The sequence below is a fragment of the Oncorhynchus keta genome, chromosome 19 (genome assembly GCF_023373465.1).
Source record: "Oncorhynchus keta strain PuntledgeMale-10-30-2019 chromosome 19, Oket_V2, whole genome shotgun sequence".
In the NCBI taxonomy this organism is placed as follows: Eukaryota; Metazoa; Chordata; class Actinopteri; order Salmoniformes; family Salmonidae; genus Oncorhynchus; species Oncorhynchus keta.
The window spans coordinates 24,964,638-24,985,293 of NC_068439.1; the positions used below are offsets into that span (position 1 = coordinate 24,964,638).

The following is a 20,656-nucleotide window of genomic DNA, read 5'->3' on the forward strand; positions in this document are numbered from 1 at the left end:
GTTCCCTCGGGCAGGACTCCCATACTCACGGGAACCGTATCCTGACACCTGCTATTGTTTTGTTTGTGGCTCTCTGGTAGATAAAGGAACAGGTGAAGGGGGGTTGAGAGGGGGACAGGTGCGTCACACTTCTCTGGTTTCGCCTCTTTGGTTTCATCAGTTCAGCCAGTACTGCCTGGGAGAGAGGGAGACACAGAGAGAGAGAGAGAGAGAGAGAGAGAGAGAGAGAGAGAGAGAGAGAGAGAGAGAGAGAGAGAGAGAGAGAGAGAGAGAGAGAGAGAGAAAGATAGGGAAGTGCGATGAAGGAAAGGATTTGCTGGTCTTGTGAATTGCAGAGTCAAATTCTTTCAAACGGTGCTGCAGAGAGATAGAGAGGGGGATATTACTGAGGGAGAGGAGCTGGAGACAAGATTACATCATTCATACGCACACAGAGACATACACTGGAATATTACTGCTTCAGACACACACACAGAGAAACAGACACAAATACACAAAACACACTGCACCTAAATAGAAGAGGACATGAAGACTGGCAAGAAATCCTTCATAGGTAGGAACTTCTTTCATTTCTTGTGTGATAATAAGCTTTATCTGGCAACGCCTATCCCATGGGTGACATGTTTGAGGCCATTGTTGTAGGTCTAGAACAAGTGGAGTTTAAATATAACTTTTCGTGCAACTTTGTTTGTTTCTCTCTTTCAGTCTGTTCCATCATCTCTTTCAGATTCTCTTTCCTTCCCTTTTTTTACGTGACTTACTTCTTATGGTCTCTCTCTAAATAATTTAGTCAGGGAGAGAGACAGGATTTCATATCACCTCCTGCTCTATCTATCTATCAATCACACCTCTATCTGTCCCATCACAGGTGACATAATCCACTTTACTCTTATAATCATCACTCACCTAGATGGTAGGGAGCAGCCAGTAATCACTAAACACGCTGAGATTATGTACGAGGGAAAAGAAAGTGACAGGAAATATCAGACAGACAGAACACTTTGTTTAAGCACACTCTGTTCTTTGAATGTAAGTGCATTCCAGCCAGCTACCCACTCATTCATTGCTTCATTCACATTTACACATCTTTAATCATGATCCATCCCATGTATGGATTAGTGAGAGAGAAACAGGGTCGTTCCACAAAAAGAGGGCCTTTTGCATCTCTTTGATATTTTAAGTAGAAATTGTCCACCAATATTGCATTTTAAAATATTGTTATATTAAATGAAGTGCCTTTTAATATAGACCACATGGATTATTCAATAAATCAGATTTTTATAAAGGCTTGCTAAAGTGCGAAGATTCAGCATTTTGACATATCCCTGCGTCAACCCTGTGTCACTTCTAGGAATATTTCAATTAATTTAACATCATTGTAAAGCCCAAATTATTTAGTTTTTCTTGACAAAGTAATTTCTGAAGATTAGTATTTATTTCATGTGATTAGTCTGTCCCTCATTGTACGGTCAACACTGTTAAGTGAACTGAACTCTCGTTTTAATATGGTAAAACTATTATTTATATATTTTTAAATTCAAAAGAAACAATGAACATCTAATAGGCAAATCATTTTGTAAAGCAGGTGAGCTGGTTCTACTATTTTTTGACATTTTCTGTTTCTGTTTCTGTTTTTTGGAATACTTTTCAGGTCGTGTATAATATGCCAACGCTGTTACCCATAGACATACAGGTTGCACAAAACGAGCTTCCATTCCCCCTGTCATGAGGGGATTTATGGCTGGTACTGTTACAGTCAACCCTGTTACTTTCTTTGGCATATAGTATTGTTTTTATTTCACATCTTACGATGGGAAAACATGTTTTTTATTAAGTTGAATATGTGCTTATTATGACCCCAATTTTTTGGGGGGTGAAATCACAAGGTTTTTTGACCAAGTTACACTTTTCATAAGTCACCGAAATTGGTGGAACAACCCAACAAAGGAAGGGGGAAGCAGCATCTTGAAGAGAGAACTTGAGTCACAACACTCCCCATTGATTCATTTATTGATGCTTGTAAACATGAGTTGTGTTGTCATTTTGAATGAATGTGAGTGGTTGTTCTGTGGTATAATCCCTAGACACTCCCCTGTACCATCCACTGAACCATGTTGAGCTAGGTAATGCTGTGGAAGTCAGTAGAGCGTGACAGGCCTGTTGTAGAGTAGTCACCTGGCTCTGGCTGCACCAGCAGAGTTGTATCTATTTCCCTTTTTAGTGCACTTCTTTTGACCAGGGTCCATGGGGCTCTGGTCAAAAGTAGTGCACTATGTATGGAATATGGTGCCATTTGGAACAGCCTAAGAGAACAGACTCAGGGGGAATTTGGCTTTGCCCATAAAACAATGGCTATTGGTATTGGTCAAATTAAATATTCATTTAGAATGAATAGTAGTAGCAGTAGCTAGTGAAATGTACTAGTAATTATACCCTCAGCAGGAATATTAGAAGGTGCGGTTGTGTGTGGTAGGCCTGGTACAGTAGGTTAAGTTTAAGTTAAAGTTAAGTAACAGTTGGCTTAATGTAGAAGCTTGAAGGACATTGCTTAATAGAGTACTTGGTGATGGCGCCAGAATCGTTACATAAACTCTCACCTAAAGTGAGCTTCCGTGGCTGTTAACCATTGAGTTGATGTTGAGTCATTGGGACTCAAAGGCACATATCCGTATCCCAGCTGACTGATTTGAATATCAGTCATCTCTGTTTCTGGGAATTGTAGAAGGAAATGGAGTTGTACGTAATGCTACCATACAGATTGTGCTAGGATGATGAGTTAAGCCTCCTACTCACTCGGACCTGAAGCTGCATTGCAGTGTTCATTGTTCAAGGACCCCAACACCTCCAGTACTCTAGTCTCTGTGGGTCGACGTTGAATAATGCCAAAGTTTCCTTGAGCATAGACAGAATGGACAGCACAGACGTAGATAGGTACAGAGAAAGAGCAATAGAAGGGAAGAGGGAGGGGTGGGATGATTCTCTCGAGGAAATTGAGAAAAAGGGCAATCGAGAAGCAGTAGAAAAGGCAAAAATGATGGACGTGGAGAGAGATGGGATGTAGCAGGTGAGAAATTGTAGGGAATTACACTGGAGGTTCATTACTCAACCGGGCGCAGCATAACTGTGGGGGCAGGAAGTCAATGCCCTAGGCTGAATCCCAAATGGACCCTATTCCCTACATAGGGTAGTGCACAATTGGCCCTGGTCAAAAGTAGTGCACTATGTAAAGAATAGAGTGCAATTTGGGACACAGACCTGGACACTACCTCCCTCTCTTAGACAGTCAGAGGGAGAGGGAGAGGCTGGCTCCCCCGCCCACTACCCACTCCTCCCTGGAGCCACGACCCACCTAGAGTGAGTTGTGCCTGGGGGAGGCCTGGATGTGCGCCCCCCTCCCCTGGTGGTTCCTTCAGCCCAGCAACAGCAGCAGGTTAACCAGCCAGGTGGGGGTCTAGCTGCACAGCAGGCCCTGCCTTCCCACCAGATCCATCCAAAACAGATGCAAATGGAACCCTACTCCCTTTGTGCACTGGGGGCCCTGGTCAAAAGTAGTGCACTACTGGGTAGCCTAGTGGTTAGAGAGTTGGACTAGTAACCGGAAAGTTGTGAGTTCAAAACCCCCGAGCTGACAAGGTACAAATCTGTCGTTCTGCCCCTGAACAGGCAGTTAACCCACTGTTCCTAGGCTGTCATTGAAAATAATAATTTGTTCTTAACTGACTTGCCTGGTTAAATGAAGAAAAAATAATCAAATCAAATAAAGTGCACTACAAAGGGAATAGGGTGCCATTTGGGATGCACCCGTGGGGACCTGAACCAGCAACACACTGCCTTGGATGTAAATACTAAACTCAAACATCCGTAGGAGCAGAACATAGAGAGATAGCCAGAAACAAGTAGCCAAGACAACGCAAAGTAGTAATGTAAAAGAAGACAGCCAGGCTGGGGACTGGGGTTTAATAACAGATAGTACTAACAGAGGCATTTATCAGCCGCTGCTGGCGAGGACAGGGGTCCTTGGTGAGTAGTGACTCATCATGGGTAGTATTCACCAGTGGAAATGTTGCCTATACTACCACCTGTCTGCTTGGCATGAATCAGACAAAGAGATGGTGGCAAATGAAGGGCTTTTTTTAGGATAGGGAGGATGCTAAATATAACCGTTAAAGCCATTATGTGGTGTTGTTGTGTGAAATAGTGTTGTTTAATGAAATAGAGAAAGGTCATCTTTGACTGTTAAACATGCAAAGCTTTTAAACTGTAGATTCAGCACCTCTGATTCACCACATGTTTCCATTGCCATAAAGCATCTCCAAAAGCAGACTAAACACAAGTCGCAGGCTTTGAATGACTAATTTGTCAGAAGGAGAATCGGATTGCAGCCAAACCTGGATAGAAGGGAGTTCCCCCATCTACACATTGTAATCCTGATCCTCTCTTTTGGTGATTGTAATGATGTGCGTACACACTGGGAAACCTCGTGCTGGCATTATAGTAGATGACAGATGGGCAGGGTCTAAGCATTATTTGATTTCGGAAAATACATGGGACATCAGAACCTTTGTGACACAGCACAGTGGAAAAATATATGGCAATTAGAAATCCAAAATATACTGTGTGTGTAAAATGTAAATATAAACTGGAAGTAGAAGTCTAGGTGTTGTTGTCCATTAGTTTACTCTAATTAGGGAAGGGGTGATAGGGTTAGGGAAAATAATAAAGGAAAATAGATTTTAAATAATAAATATATATGTTGTACATACATACATTACAAGTCAAAGGTTTGGACACACCTACTCATTCCAGATTCTTTATTTTTTACTATTTGGACACACCTACTCATTCCAGATTCTTTATTTTTTACTATTTTCTAGAATAATAGTGAAGACATCGAAACTATGAAATAACAAATATTGAATCATGTAGAAACCAAAAAAGTGTTACAAAAATCTAAATACAGTATATTTTATAATTGAGAGATTCTTCAAAGTAGCCATCCTTTGCCTTGATGACAGTTTTGCACACTCTTGGCATTCTCTCAACCAGCTTCTGGAATGCTTTTACAACAGTCTTCAAGACTCATGCTGAGCACTTGTTGGCTACTTTTCCTTCACTCTGTGGTCCAACTCATCCCAAACCATCTCAATTGGGTTGAGGTCGGGTGATTGTGGAGGCCAGGTCATCTGATGCAGCACTCCATCACTCTCTTTCTTGGTCAAATAGCCCTTACACAGCCTGGAGGTGTGTTGGGTCATTGTCCTGTTGAAAAACAAATGATAGTCCCACTAAGCGCAAACCAGATGGGATGGCATGTCGCTGCAGAAAGCTGTGGTAGCCATGCTGGTTAAGTATGCCTTGAATTCTAAATAAAATCACTGACAGTGTCACTATCACACCTCCTCCTCCATGCTTCACAGTGGGAACCACACATGCGGAGATCATCCGTACACCTACTCTGCATCTCACAATGATACAGCAGTTGTAACAAAAATAAAAAAAAAATAAATGTATCCTCTGCAGCAGAGGTAACTCTGGGTCTTCCTTTCCTGTGGCGTTCCTCATGAGAGCCAGTTTCAATTGGCCCGGTGTCGTCTGGGTTTGGCTGGTGTAGGCCGTCATTGGAAATAAGAATTTGTCCTAACTGAATTACCTAGTTAAATAAAAGGTTATATTGTAACATGTAAAAGCTGGTTCAGAGTGTGCAAAGCTGTCAAAGGGTGGCTACTTTGAAGAATATAAAATGTATTTTTAACACTTTTCTTTTATTGTTTAACACTTTTTTGGTTACTAGATGATTCCATATGTGTTATTTCATAGTTTTGATGTCTTCACCATTATTCTACAATGTAGAAAATTGTAAAAAATAAAGAAAAACCCTTAAATACATAAGTGTGCCCAAACCTTTGACTGGTACTGTATATATTGATCAAAAATATAAAATGCAACATGTAAAGTTGTAATGAATTTCCTCCTCTTCTTCCGAAGAGGAGAGGCGAAACGGATCAGAGGACCAATACGCGGCGTGGTAATTGTCCATGGTACTTTTTAATACGTGAAGGTACACATGAACAAACTAACAAAAACAAAAAAATGTGAAAACTCAAAACAGTCCTATCTGGTGCACACACAGAGACAGGAACAATCACCCACAAACACACAGTGAAACCCAGGCTACCTAAGTATGATTCTCAATCAAAGACAACTAATGACACCTGCCTCTGATTGAGAACCATACTAGGCCGAAACATAGAAATAACCAAAACATAGAAAAACAAACATAGACTGCCCACCCAACTCACGCCCTGACCATACTAACTAAATACAAAAACACAGGAAATAAAGGTCAGAACGTGACAAAAGTGTTGGTCCCACTTTCTATATGCACAAAAATCATATTTCTCTCAAATTTTGTGCACAAATTTGTTTACATCCCTGTTAGTGAGCATTTCTCCTTTGCCAAGATAATCCATCCACCTGACAGGTGTGGCATATCAAGAAGCTGATCGAACAGCATGACAATAAAAGGCCACTAAAATGTGCAGTTGTCACAACACAATGCCACAGATATCTCAATTGGCATACTGGCATACTGCAATTGACATATTCCCTACAGGAATGTCCACCAACGCTATTTCCAGATAATTGAATGTTCATTTCTCTACCATAAGCCACCTCCAATGTATGTCCAACCGGCCTCACAACCGCAGATCATGTGTATGGCGTTTGTGTGAGCAAGCGGTTTGCTGATGTCAACATTATGAAACGAGTGCCCCATTGTGACGGTTGGTGTTATGGTATGGGCTGGTAGAAACTATGGACAACAAACACAATTGCACGGCAATTTGAATGCACAAAAGTACTGTGACAAGATCCTGAGTCCCATTCTGAGGCCATCTTTTTTTTTTTTACTCTGTTTATTAAGTTTTACACACACACACATAGACAAGACAAAGCAATATAAATAATATACTCAACTAGAAAAAAAATACAAATAAAAATACAAATAAAAAAATAGCTTTAAAGATACCATACTTTAGACAAGTTAAACATACCAGGCAGAAGGCTACAGAGGTTAAAGGGCAATCTATAGTACAGGGACAGAGCAAACACCTCACCATTGTTCCTGTAAAAAGTCAAGGGATAAGGGTGGAGAAATGCAACCACTTACACATGGCCACAGACCGACCATCCACTGGACAGGTTTTTTTTTACAATGCTTTAAAATAAAAAAAATAAAATGATTATTCATGTAGGCGTGAACAAAGTGTAAAAATTACTGGGAAAAACAAGCTCACACTTCAGTCTCTGCCCGAGCAAGATGAACAAGGCATCTGCGAATCACAATCAATCAGCACATGGACCTTAATGCCCCCCCAGCAAAAACACAGAGAGAGGCTCCTCCAACCCTCAAGTCACAGACTTATTTTAGTATTAATTGGAATGCCATCAGAGGATGGACTGTTTAAAGTAAGACCGGAATGGAGCCCAAGCCTCATTAAACAGTTTGGGGTTCCCACGTGAATTGAATTTGATTTTTTCTAGTTTCAGAGAGCACAACACATCCCTCACCCAATATTTATAAGATTGGGGAGCTGCCATCTTCCAGTTCTGTAGTATTAGCCGTCTAGCTAAAAGAGTTGTATAAGCAACAGTGTCCGACTGGATTCTTGATAGGGGGGTACCCATGGGCAGTACTCCAAAAAGGGCTGTAAGGGGAGACGGATCTATAACAGTGTCATATATATCAGAGAAACATTTAAATATTAATTCCCAGAAACCTGACAGTTTATGACAGCCCCAAAACATATGCAACAGTGTGGCTGGTTCCACTTGACATCTGACACAGGTAGGATCAAAATCAGAGAATATTCTTCCAAGTTTGGCCCCCGACCAGTGGATACGGTGAACCACCTTGAATTAAATGAGGCTGTGTCTAGTGCTAAAAGAGGACGAGTGCACCCTGTGCAGCACAGATTCCCAGGCGTCTTCCCCAAGTTCCTCCCCCAAATCCTTTTCCCATCGAGTCTTTAAAGGCACCAAAGAAGGGTTCTGTACGTCATGAATGATTGCATATACATCTGAAATTGCGCCCCTAGGAAGCTTGTTCAGCTCCAAGATGCTCTCTATAGCTGTATTCGCAGGCCTATTGGGAAATCCAGGTGTGTTAACCCTGACAAAGTTTCTAGTCTGGAGATAGCGGAAAAAGTGGGATTGGGGGAGATTGAACTTTTCCTGCAGCTGAGAAAAAGAGGCAAATGTATCATCAAATAATAATTAGGCTAGCGAGGAGAGGCCTAGTGAGTGCCAAATGCCAAAAGCCCCATCATTCAAAGATGGAGGAAATCAAATGTTCTGATTGATTGGGCCTGATAGAGAAAAGCCTCGGAGGTTAAAGGCTAAACGGAACTTATTCCAAATTTTAAGAGACTGCTTTACAATTGGGTTGACACACCTTTTGCCTAGGGACACTGGGAGAGACGAGCACAGCACAGAGGAAAGTGCTGCAGGTTTACACGATTCAGACTCCATCTGGACCCAGAGTGGTCTAGGGCCAGTAGGATCAGTCTGCAGCCAGTACAGAACGGCTCTGAAATTTGCAGCCCAGTAGTATGTCTGAAAATTTGGTAGAGCTAAACCCCCCAATGACCTAGGCTTCTGTAAATGTTTTCTACCAATCCGTGGTACCTTGCCATCCCAAATAAAATGCATGAATGTTTGATCCAGTGAAATAAAAAAAAGATTTTGGAATAAAAATGGGTAAACATTGAAATAAATATAAAACTTTGGGCAACACATTCATTTTAATGACATTAATCCTTCCGATAAGAGAAAGGGGTAGCGAATTCCAAAAAGTAAAAGATTGTTTCAATCTGTCTGCTGGAGCAACAAAGTTTTCCTGAAACAAATTTGAATATTTCATTGTCACTTTTACTCCCAAGTAAGTGAATTGATCCCGGGCCATCTTTTTTTTACGGTATCAACAGATTCATATCTGTAGTCCCAATCATGTGAAATCTAATCTTATATTTAACCTTTATTTAACTAGGCAAGTCGGCTTAAGAACAAATTCTTATTTACAATGACAACCTATTGGGGAACAGTGGAACAAGTGCCTTGTGGAACAAGTGCCTTGTTCACAGGCAGAACAACATATTTTTTCCTTGTCAGCTAAGAGATTCAATCCAGCAACCTTTCAGTTACAGGCCCAACGCTCTAACCACTCAGCTAACCTGCCTAGATTAGGGCCTTTATTTCAATTGACTGATTTCCTCATATGAAAAACTCAGTAAAATCAATTAAATTGTTGCATGTTGTATTTACATTTTTTGTTCAGTATATATTACCAAAAAAATGAAAAATACAACACGTGCACATGATGAAAGCGAGGTGTATTTACTGCAGTACAAACACACAACCAGTCCTGCAGAGCCAGTATTTGTGCACAAAAGAACTTGTGTTAATGTGTATTAAAGTCAAGCAAAACTGAAATAGATTCAACTGTGCGTGAGAACTTGAATATCCCTAGCTGTTTTCAATCATTTGTGGTTACAAATGTTCCCTTTAAAGTGTTGATATCACACCAGCATGACAGGGAGGAGGTTATGTGTGTGAATAAGGGCTTGATGAGGTCAGAAAATAGCCTCTACCTAAGCTCCTAACAAGGGTTATGTCCAAAATGAAACAGTATTTGAAAAGTATAACATCCATAGGCAGTTTAAAGTTCTCACTGAAAAAACGGCTAAATAGTGGCATGTCTCAGAAGTGAGTCATTAGACTCTAGTACAAGGGTGAGAAGAAAATGCCCGGGATAGCATATGGTCTGCCTTTTGGTGCCTATTGTGATTGTCTTAGATATTTATTAGGGATTGATTGTTTTATATATAAGGAATTGATTTATATTTTAGGGGTATTTGAGACAAGGGAGATATACCTGTTTGTCGTTGTTTATTAGGAAATGGAAATGTACTAATTAGCTCATTTTATGAATCAAACAACAATAGTCTGTCATTGTAGTCCCCCCAGAAGGACTACAATGGAAATAAGCTTTTGACCTTAAATTACATGTGGAGTCTTCACCAGCTGGAGCGCCCTTACGTATGTATTTTTTTACAATTACATGAATGGCACCCTATTTCCTGTAGTGCAGTACTTTTGACCAGTTGTGCACAATATAATGTAGGTAATAGGACCCCATTTGGGACACAACCCAGGTATTCATGTCGTGCCATCTGATCCTGACAGTGTGTAAATAGATCTTTGCTGGGAAAGTATACTACCATAACCTGACATGACACGATTAGCTGTTGTCTTCACACCATTTTGCCTCTTCATGTACTTAGCTTGGCAACATGCTTCCTCTTATATAGTAGGAACTATCGGTCAAATTCAGTCCCGAGATGGGACATCCTTCGAAGTATGCATGACTATCACATGCCATTGAGCAAGCAAAACATCCCAAATGGCACCCTATTCCTTACATAGTTCACTACATTTGATGAGAGCTCTATGGGCCCTGCTCAAAAGTAGTGTGCTCTGTGGGGAATAGGGTGTCATTTGGGACATAGCCTAGGAGTTACCCCTGACAGTTCTCTGTTTTGATCCTGTGGTTTGTTTTAATGTTTTGATCTGCATTGTCACTGTATGCATAGGTCCATAACTGGGCCTTATGTCAGGGAAATGGAGAGAGGCCATTTTGTAAACATCAGGCTTAGGATTTGATGGTGTATTGTAGAATATAATGTCCTGCAGAATATAAAAGAAAATCACTTTTTTGTTGGCATATTTTCACCTGCATTTGAATGTTCCTTGCATTGACTTGCTTCCATCCTTTCATAAGAACATATTGGATATTTGCTGATGATGCAAACAGGGAATTGGCTACAGAACTTTAAAAAAAAATTCATCTTGAAATGCCTTTCTCCAAAAATGGGCCTCGGGATCTTGTCACGGTATTTTTGTGCATTCAAATTGCCATCAATAAAATGCAATTGTGTTTGTTGTCCATAGCTTATACCAGCCCATACCATAACACTACCGCCACAATGGGGCACTCGTTTCACAACGTTGACATCAGCAAACCGCTCGCCCACACGACGCCATACACATGGTCTGCGGTTGTGAGGCCAGTTGGACGTACTGCCAAATAGTCTAAAATGACGTTGGAGGCGGCTTATGGTAGAGAAATGAACATTGAATTATCTGGCAATAGCTCTGGTGGACATTTCTGCAGTCAGCCTACCTGTTTCAGTGGTGTAAAGTACTTAAGTAAAAATACTTTAAAGTACTACTTAAGTCATTTTTTGGGGTATCTGTACTTTACTATTTATATTTTTGCCAACTTTTACTTTACTACATTCCTAAAGAAAATAATGTACTTTTTACACCATACATTATCCCTGATAGCCTAAAATACTTGTTACATTTTGACAGGAAAATGGTCCAATTCACACACTTATCAAGATAATCTCCCTGGTCATCCCTACTGCCTCTGATCTGGTAGACTCACTAAACACAAATGCTTTGTTTGTAAGTTATGTGTTGGAGTGTGCCCCTGGCTATCCTTCAATAAATAAAAATCATCAATTGTGCCGTCTGGTTTGCTTAATATAATGAATTTGAAATGGTACATTTTAGCAATTCCATTTACTTATATTTAAAACCAAATACTTTTAGAGACTTTTACTCAAGTAATATTTTACTGGGCGACTTTCACTTTTACTTGAGTCATTTTCTATTAATAAGGTATCTTTACTTTTACTCAAATATGACAATGGAGTACTTTTTCCACCACTGGCCAATTGTACATTGGGTTGTGTGACAAAACTGCATATTTTAGAGTGGCCTTTTATTGTCCCCAGCACAAGGTGCACCTGTGTAATGATCATGCTGTTTATTCAGCTTCTTGAAATGCCACACCTGTCAGGTGGATGGATTATCTTGGCAAAGGAGTTATGCTCGCTAACAGGGATGTAAACATTTTTTGAGAAATAGGCTTTTTTTGTGTGTGGAACATTTATAGGATAATTTATTTCAGCTCATGAAACATGGTGTGTTTATATTTTTGTTCGGTGTGTTTATATTTTTGTTCAGTGTATTTTTGAGGCTGGTGACAGAAGTCTGTGTAGGATCAATGCACCTGTTATTCCATTTTTCATTATAAATGATCCAGAGTGCCTTTAATCCTATCGGTTCCAGAGAGATTACAGCCATCCGTATCTTTCCATTGGTAGAAAAGGGGGTTGGGCGAGCGATGTTCAATCTAGCGCGCTCCACCTATGCGCTGCTGCGTGCCTCCTGTCATTCCCCGCCTCCTGCAGGCAAGAGATGGAGATGCGGAATCCCGTGACATCACTGCCTCTGACAGTTGCTTGGTAACCAAGTGACGTCAGTATGCCGCTCCTCCTTATACCACGTGCTCAGTATATAACTCCTTGCCGCCCAGCGCACTGGATAGACATTTTGGACTGATCGTGTTTGCAGGCAGGATTCTCTGTAGCCAGTGCGCATGAATTGGAGCAATTGGAACTAAAGCAACCAGCGTGTCTTCTCCATAAAGGGGCTTTCTTTTGGCACTGTTTTACAAGTGGATACATATTTTTATTCACCATGGCTGTTACCAAGGCTCCATGTGACTTGTCTTATTGCAAAATGAGAGGAATTGTGTCAGTCCTCACTGGTAGGCATATTTTTTCTGTTAATCTAAATTAGATTATTTTATTTAGAATTTAGCTTCTACATTGTGGTGTTTAATAGTATGCATCAATATTCTTTGGATTATGATTTGTAGATGGACTGTATGCTCCTTTACTCATGTCCATGTTTGTGATATAGGCTTTGAGTGTTATTTTTCACTATGCGACGCGGCGGTTCGCCAAAGGAATAGTAATATTTTGTTGCATAACGACTAAATTTGGCACATAATGCTTTATAACGGCATCCATTCCAAATCACTTTTGAACCTCTGAAACATTTTTAAATTAAAGCTTTGAACAGATTTAATATAGGCATACGGCTATAATTTCTAGACTATTCACCGCACTGTGATGAAATGTAAACTGTTATCTATCCCAGGTAGATAGTAGAGGCCTATCCATGGCCCTAGTTATGCAATGGTGTAGTTTAGGTCTGATGAAGGGCTGTGTTAAATCTGTGACGTTGTGTTCTCTGGGCGCCCAGCTGACATGCATGCTTATTTTTGATTTGCAGCTTTCATCAAGGAGAGGAAAATTGGACTTAACGACTTCATATCGAGGCTGGTGTCAAACCCACATATGTGTCAACAGTAAGTATTATATGGAGCACTTGTATGGCCAAATGAGATGTTTAGATATTATATATGAGCTACCAGCTGCCAATGAAATATGATAATATTATGACAAATGATCTTTTCTGATAGTATAGATATTTATCAAATAGTCAAGATATATGATAGGTGTGCTCACAATAGGCCTCTGTGCTACATTTCATCTGCTTCCCATGGCGTTAGATTCGGTCTATGTGTTTATTTATAGGTCTACCTAGGTCAGTGTAAACTACTGTACATTTCCAATCCAATCAACTGCACGTTACTATACACATTTTGAGTCAAAGCAGTAATCTGGGGCCAAGCAGGCAAAGCCAGCACAAGAATAGTTATGTCATGTCAAGTGTGTTCCCGCCATGGCCTCTCCAGTGCTTAAGCACCTTTTCTGCAAATCCCCTGTGTCCCCTTGACTAGGATAACCGGGGTAATTCAATTAAGCGCGCACCACACAATATGGTTTGTACTCAACAGCCTAAAAAGGGACCAGGTGGGGGGTCTAGCTCAGTGGAAAATTCCAAAACACCTTGGGCTCCCGAGTGGCACAGCGGTCTAAGGCACTGCATCTAAGTGCAAGAGGTGTCACTATAGTACCTGGTTCGAATCCAGACTGTATAACATCTGGCTGTGATAGGGTGGTACATAATTGGCCCAGTGTCGTCCAGATTTGGCCGGAGTAGGTCGCCATTGTAAATAACAATTTGTTCTTAACTGATTTGCCTAGTTAAATAAAGGTTCAATAAAATATACAAAAAATGAAATACCATCATCAGGTGCTAGGTTGTTATAGCAGTCAGATTCTGGGCTGTTTGTGCTAGTCATGTCTGATCCCCTGGCTTAGAGCTACTTTTCAGATGGTGCTGCAGGCTACATGGTGTATAGGGAGGGGCTCAACAACAACTGAATAGTCTCTCGGGAGTTAGAGAAAAGAGACCCTTATTGTCTCTCAGGAGTTAAGAGGAGAGACCCTTATTTACAGTCTTGGAAGGTTTGTATCTCATTTGGGTCAGTTATGACAAATGGAACCTTCTCTATCTAATTACTCAATTAAATCACTGTAAAACTCACCATTTTACTGTGATGTCCGACTTTGAAAAATAGTATGAATCGTAATACTGGCCTGTGATGGCAATCTAAGTATTAGACTACTGTTATAATTGAAACACTCTCGAAAAAACAATGTCAACTTAGAGAGGTCACTCATCCCTATAAAATCACAAAGTGGCAATGAGTGTATCAGTCAAAATAACCATAAGTTATTTTGAGAATCATAAGTGAAGGAGGATTCCATTCTAACATTCTCTGTTCATTCCTCAGCTCTGAAGTTGACTTCCTCAAGATCGATGAGAACCAGAATGAGAAGCTGGACAATGCTGAGCTCTTAAATCCGGTGAGCATCAGCATAACACATGCCTTGGCCACTGGGACAGACTGAGCCAAAAGGAACCCAATTCTCTAAATAGTGCACAAGTTTTTAAAAGAGCCCTATGGTAGTGCACTATATAGGGAATAGGGTGCCATTTGAATTACCAGTGTGAACTGTAAATAGATAATTTTATCCAGAGCCAAGATGGTCATTCTTAGCTCCTTCTCTCCTCCTCTATTCTTAGATGCTACTGACCTCCCCCAGAAGCTCACTAGCTGAAGAGCTGGCGATCAAACCATGTGATTTCGACTACCTGAAAATCATCGGCAAAGGGAGCTTTGGGAAGGTGCTGCTGGCTCGACACAGGGAGAGCAACGAGTATTACGCCGTCAAGGTTCTACAGAAGAAAATCATCCTGAAGAAGAAAGAAGTGAGTCTTACTCTACTGATCTTCACCATAAAAACACAGTCAATACTCCAAGCAAGGTGCAATAGCCACAAACACATACAACCACTCAGTTGCTCGCTCAGATGCTCTAATTGAAGTATTGCACTGATGTCATTGTGAATGGTATGCTCATCTTTCTCTTACTCCCTCATCTAGCAAAAGCATATAATGGCGGAACGAAGTGTCCTGATGAAGAATATCAAACATCCTTTCCTGGTGGGGCTGCACTATTCCTTCCAGACTACTGACAAGCTGTACTTTGTGCTTGACTACGTGAATGGAGGAGAGCTGTTCTATCATCTACAGAGAGAGAGGGTGTTCCTAGAACCCAGAGCCAGGTTCTATGCTGCAGAGATCGCCAGTGCTCTGGGATACCTCCATTCCCTGCATATTGTTTACAGGTATGAACTAAGATCCTATCATACACCACCCTCTGGTGGTGACTATATTTCATAGCACATGACAGAAACAATACCACTTATAGAAATGTGTAGTCTGGTCCACTGAATAAGGGCCAGTGGTTTAGAGGAAGGTAAACGGACGTAAACACTGTTTATCCACCTTTTACATAAAAATGCATTAAGTATAGGGAGAGTTGCACTTTCCTAACCCTCTCCCTCTCTCTTCAACTTCACAGAGATCTGAAGCCTGAGAATATCCTGCTAGACTCTGCGGGCCACATCGTCCTGACAGACTTTGGCCTTTGCAAAGAGGGCCTTGCACCCACTGGGACCACCAGCACCTTCTGTGGAACCCCGGAGTACCTGGCCCCCGAGGTGCTGCAGAAGCAGGCATACGACCGAACCGTGGATTGGTGGTGCCTGGGATCCGTGCTTTACGAGATGCTCTATGGACTGGTGAGGCATTACTGATCACTGCTCTTTTCAGCATCTCTTTCATGGTTCAGTTTTCACAATGCATTTACCTTAGTTATGATATCCACTATCAATGCATCCCAAATGGCACCCTGTTCCCTATATAGTGCACTTCATTTGACCAGAGCTCTATAGACTCTGGTGGGACACCGTATGTCACCATGTCAGTTATATTTTTATTATATTTTACCTTTATTTAACCAGGCAAGTCAGTTAAGAACAAATTCTTATTTTCAATGACGGCCTAGGAACAGTGGGTTAACTGCCTGTTCAGGGGCAGAACGACAGATTTGTTTGTACTTTGTCAGCTCGGGGGTTTGAACTTGCAAACTTCCGGTTACTAGTCCAACGCTCTAACCACGAGCTGCCGCCCCATATATAAGGAATGTCAGTATGAATCACACAAGTACACTGACAATCATGGTGCGTGGTGTGAATGGATTTTGGCCACGTAGCATGTACTGATTTTTGCTGTCTCTTTCCATAGCCCCCCTTCTACAGCCGCAACACAGCTGAGATGTACAACAATATCCTGAACAAGCCTCTCGTACTGAAGCCCAACGTGTCCAACGCAGGCAGAGAACTGTTGGAGGGGCTCCTGCAAAAGGACCGCACTAAGAGGCTGGGAGTGAAAGATGATTTTGTAAGTACCCACACACACAGACACCGACAGAGAAATCAATGTACAACAAACAAATATATTATATGAATAACACACAAGAAGCAAATCCTACTAAGGTCTCAGTATTGTTCTGTACCAGTGGATTGATGTAGTGTTTTTATCTGCCTCTAGATGGAACTGAAGTTCCACACCTTCTTTTCACCCATCAACTGGGATGACCTGATGGCAAGGAACATCACACCACCCTACATTCCCTCAGTGGTAAGTGCATCTACCAACAATGTATACATGTAGTCTTCCAGGTTAACATGAGAGAAGTACAAATATACCCTTTCTTGTTCACTTCAAGTAGAATTTCCATCTTGTTTTACTAAAAAATTGTCACAAACTGCATCCCAATGACAGCAATGTATATATTTAGAGGCTGTATGGGTGTGAAATGTAAATTTGATGTTTGTGTTTTAGAGCACGTCTCTAATATAGTGCTCTGTTTGGTTGGCTTTCACAGAGCGGGCCTACGGACCTCAGGCACTTTGACCCAGAGTTCACCCACCTCCCTGTGACCTCATCTCTGTGCAACACGGACGGCCTGCTGGTGACTAGCAGCATCAAGGAGGCAGCTGGAGCCTTCCCAGGCTTCTCCTATGGACCCGCTGACAGCTTCATGTGAAGGACTCCTCTATCCACCTCGATCCTCATCCCCTCCACAGTCGAAAGGGGGAATAGGAACAGACAAACACTGCCTGGGACAATGACCACGCACTGTTAGAGCAGTTTAGGAGGTTTGCATGGCCTGCTAATGGAAATTCTGAGTGACATGCCTAAGAGGCATGAAAAGGGGGTCCAGAAACTCGAGATCTTGTTGGATTGTTGCATGAGGGGTGTAGATTGCATGGGACTCTTATCTTCAACACCAATGGCCCTACCTACCCACCCACCCCAAAACTGATCCAAAGTGTGCCAAGGTGGGAAACAGAGATTATGTTTTGTACTACAGGGAGAAAGGGCATTTCTCTCAAATCGATGTGGACTACGACCACTGTCGGAGATAAGGATGAAGTGCCTGAAGTTTCAAGGCAGCGAGAACAGTACTGTACCCACAGAGCTAGGCAAGAAGAGCCGGCTGCATCAAACCCGCAGACTTTCCAGTCTGTTTGGACTTATGACCCTGGCGCTAGCTGTAGAGGTCCATGCCTTCCTAATCTTTCTGCATATATTGAAGATGTACATGTCTGTTCGAGTCACAATGCATTTGTTATCTGTTTGTTATGTGAATGGTCGATTGCACTTGAGGAAACAAGGGTAAAGAAAATGTTTGCGTTGCTTAAGCATCCACTCTGGCTCTTGGTCAACTGCATATCTTTTCACCCACAAAATCATATCTCAAACAAGTAGGAAAACACCAGAATGGATAATGAAATGTCAACAATTTTGTTTTGCACCAAATAGGGTACTATGGTACCATCTGAACCAAATTCTACTGGTGGATCATTTTCGTCCAAATACTGATGATAATAATAGAGAAAATGAATGCCGATGCATAGAAAGCAGATACGGAATATGTTATTTTACAAGAAATCTGTATATCATGGCATAGTAATTTAATTGTAATCTTACCAAATAATGCATTGGCTTACTATTTTATGGTACTGTTCATTTTACTACAGTATTTCAGTTTGAGAAATTACAAAGTACTCCTTTTAAAAACACATTTTCCACTTGAATCTTTAACAAAAACCATAGTAATATATTAAGAAGCTCCAAATGTTTAGCTATTTATACTCCCTATGTGAACAAAATGTTCTTGCCTTCGTTCTTCTAATACCTGCACTTTTACCCCCCTGAGACTGTTGACATATTGTGTTGACATAAATGTTTGTAGACTCATTAATATATTTTTTATCATAAATACAGAAAATGGAGTATACAGTTTTACCAGCAATAATAGGTCTTCTGCAGTAATAACACATATCAATCATTGTTATTCTTGCGAGTGAAATTGATTGCTGTTTTGCTGGCAAAACACTCTAGAGAATCCATTATATTGTTATGTATATCCATTTGCATTGTGTACAGAACTCCTGCTAGATTGATATAGAAAGGAACTGTACATGCATTTCGTTTTGTAAAGTGTGCCTGTCTGTTCCAGCCATGTTACAGTAGGATAGGTAGGCCTGATCCATTTGTATCTGTTTCTTCCGTTATCCTCATGGTCTGGAGACCACGACCTGAAAAGCTGTGCTGCTGCAATGACAAGAGCTTAGACTGAAATTACTCTTTGTAAACAGCGCTAGCGGCGTTCATTTACTGATGGCCCTAAATAGGGGAATAACATCGCAGGCTTGGCAAGAATCACCTTTAATTGATCAGAGATATATTTTTTCCATTAGTCATCATGCCTTAAAAAAATCATCCTCTAAAATGACTGAGATTATGGAAGATCAGTGTTTACCAGATGTCAGTAGTCAAATTTTTAAAAAAGGGCATGAACTGATTTTATTTGATTTGGCCTTAACAGATATAACCTTGTAATGGCTGACAGAACAAATATCTAATGATGAAAATCACGTTTTTTAAAAATTTTATATAGTGTAAATTGATAAAGGACTGACACTTTAATTTGATATGTCACTTTAACTTCCTTGATCCTGCCAAGTCTGAAAATGTTGGTCCGCAAAGAAGTGTTGACTCTGCAGCGAATATCTACAGACCATTCTGTGGTACCGCTTCCTTCTTGTAGAAAATTACAAACAACGCAATACAGTTCTAGGTGATTTTCTTCCATATTTGGAAGCTTTACATATGTTATTTGTTTTTGTATTTTATTTCTCCATATATATTTATTTACGTCATGACACAATGTACTGTATGTTTAAAGACCAGAGGACAAATTCCTAGTATTGATAAATTAAAATATTGAATTGTTATCTGTTCAAAATGGTAAATAAAATGTATTGACCAAATTCAAATGGAAGTGTGAACCAAGTGATTTTTCTGGAGGCCAGTTTGATACTAAATAGGAGTTAAGAAAATATATGGTAAGTAGTATGCTAAAATAGTAAGTAGTCAGTTTTAGCTGACTACATTCTATTCCAAGGAACACGTTTTCATACATTTTCATATCAATTTAAAAAAGCACCACACACTTGGTACATTTTGATTATTGGTGCTGGTCTCCTGGAAATATAGGCTACATTCAATTTTATGCACTGAGTGTACAAAACATTAAGAACACCTGCTCTTTCCATGACAGACTGACCAGGTGAAATCTATGATCCCTTATGTCACTTGTTAAATCCACTTCACATCAGTGTAAATGTGGATAGGTTAGGATTTTTAAGCCTTGTGACATGGATTGTGTATGTGCGCCATTCAGAGGTTTAATGGGCAAGACAAACTATTTACGTGCCTTTTAACGGGGTACGGTAGTAGGTGCCAGGCACACTGGTTTGTGTCAAGAACTGCAAAGCTGCTGGGTTTCTCATGCTCAATAGTTTCCCATGTGTATTAAGAATGGTCCACCACCCAAAGGACATCCAGCCAACTTTACTCAACTGTGGAAATCGCTGGAGCCAACATGGGCCAGCATTCCTGTGGAACGCTTGACACCTTGTAGAGTCCATGCCCTGACAAATTGAGGCTGTTCTGAGGACAAAGGGGAAGGACAACTATTTCACATACTATTGGCCTGAAAATTTGATACGATCTGATGTGACACGCGGAGTTCGTGCAATCCGGGTTGCTTAGGACGTCCCTACCCTAACCAAACATTTCCTAAACCTATAGGGGTACTTCGGGATTTTTTAAATTTCCGCAGATTCAGATTAAGTCATGGATACCATTTTTATGTATCGGTGTCTAGTATGAAAGAAGCTGAAATTTCCGAGAAATGTCAGTGGAAATGATGTGCATATACATAGTGGGGAGAACAAGTATTTGATAATCTGCAAAATCGGTAGTGTTTCCTACTCACAAAGCATGTAGAGGTCTGTCATTTTTTATCATAGGTACACTTCAACTGTGAGAGACAGAATCTAAAAATCAC

General features: G+C 40.8%; 1 protein-coding gene across 2 annotated transcripts; it reads left to right on the plus strand.

Annotated features, from left to right (window-relative positions):
* Positions 1-262: 262 nt before the first annotated feature.
* LOC118397995 (serine/threonine-protein kinase Sgk1-like) lies at positions 263-19,580 on the plus strand. 2 transcript variants are annotated; one of them, XM_035792913.2, is made up of 9 exons: positions 263-553; positions 13,207-13,282; positions 14,618-14,690; positions 14,911-15,096; positions 15,271-15,515; positions 15,752-15,971; positions 16,477-16,632; positions 16,783-16,872; positions 17,120-19,580. In XM_035792913.2, exons 1-9 carry the CDS (start codon positions 526-528, stop codon positions 17,279-17,281), a joined length of 1,236 nt encoding a protein of 411 aa, XP_035648806.1. In that variant the 5' UTR covers positions 263-525; the 3' UTR covers positions 17,282-19,580. The 2 variants fall into 2 exon arrangements, with proteins under 2 accessions (XP_035648806.1, XP_035648805.1); XM_035792912.1 differs by lacking the exon at positions 263-553 and adding an exon at positions 12,443-12,676.
* The last annotated feature ends 1,076 nt before the right edge of the window (positions 19,581-20,656 follow it).

Excerpts from the sequence above, each read along its gene's own strand:
- LOC118397995 (XM_035792912.1), top strand. The coding sequence starts at position 12,607 with ATGGCTGTTACCAAGGCTCCATGTGACTTGTCTTATTGCAAAATGAGA. Across the intron at positions 14,691-14,910 it reads ATGCTGAGCTCTTAAATCCG|ATGCTACTGACCTCCCCCAG; the intron begins GTGAGCATCAGC and ends CTCTATTCTTAG. Across the intron at positions 16,873-17,119 it reads CACCCTACATTCCCTCAGTG|AGCGGGCCTACGGACCTCAG; the intron begins GTAAGTGCATCT and ends TGGCTTTCACAG.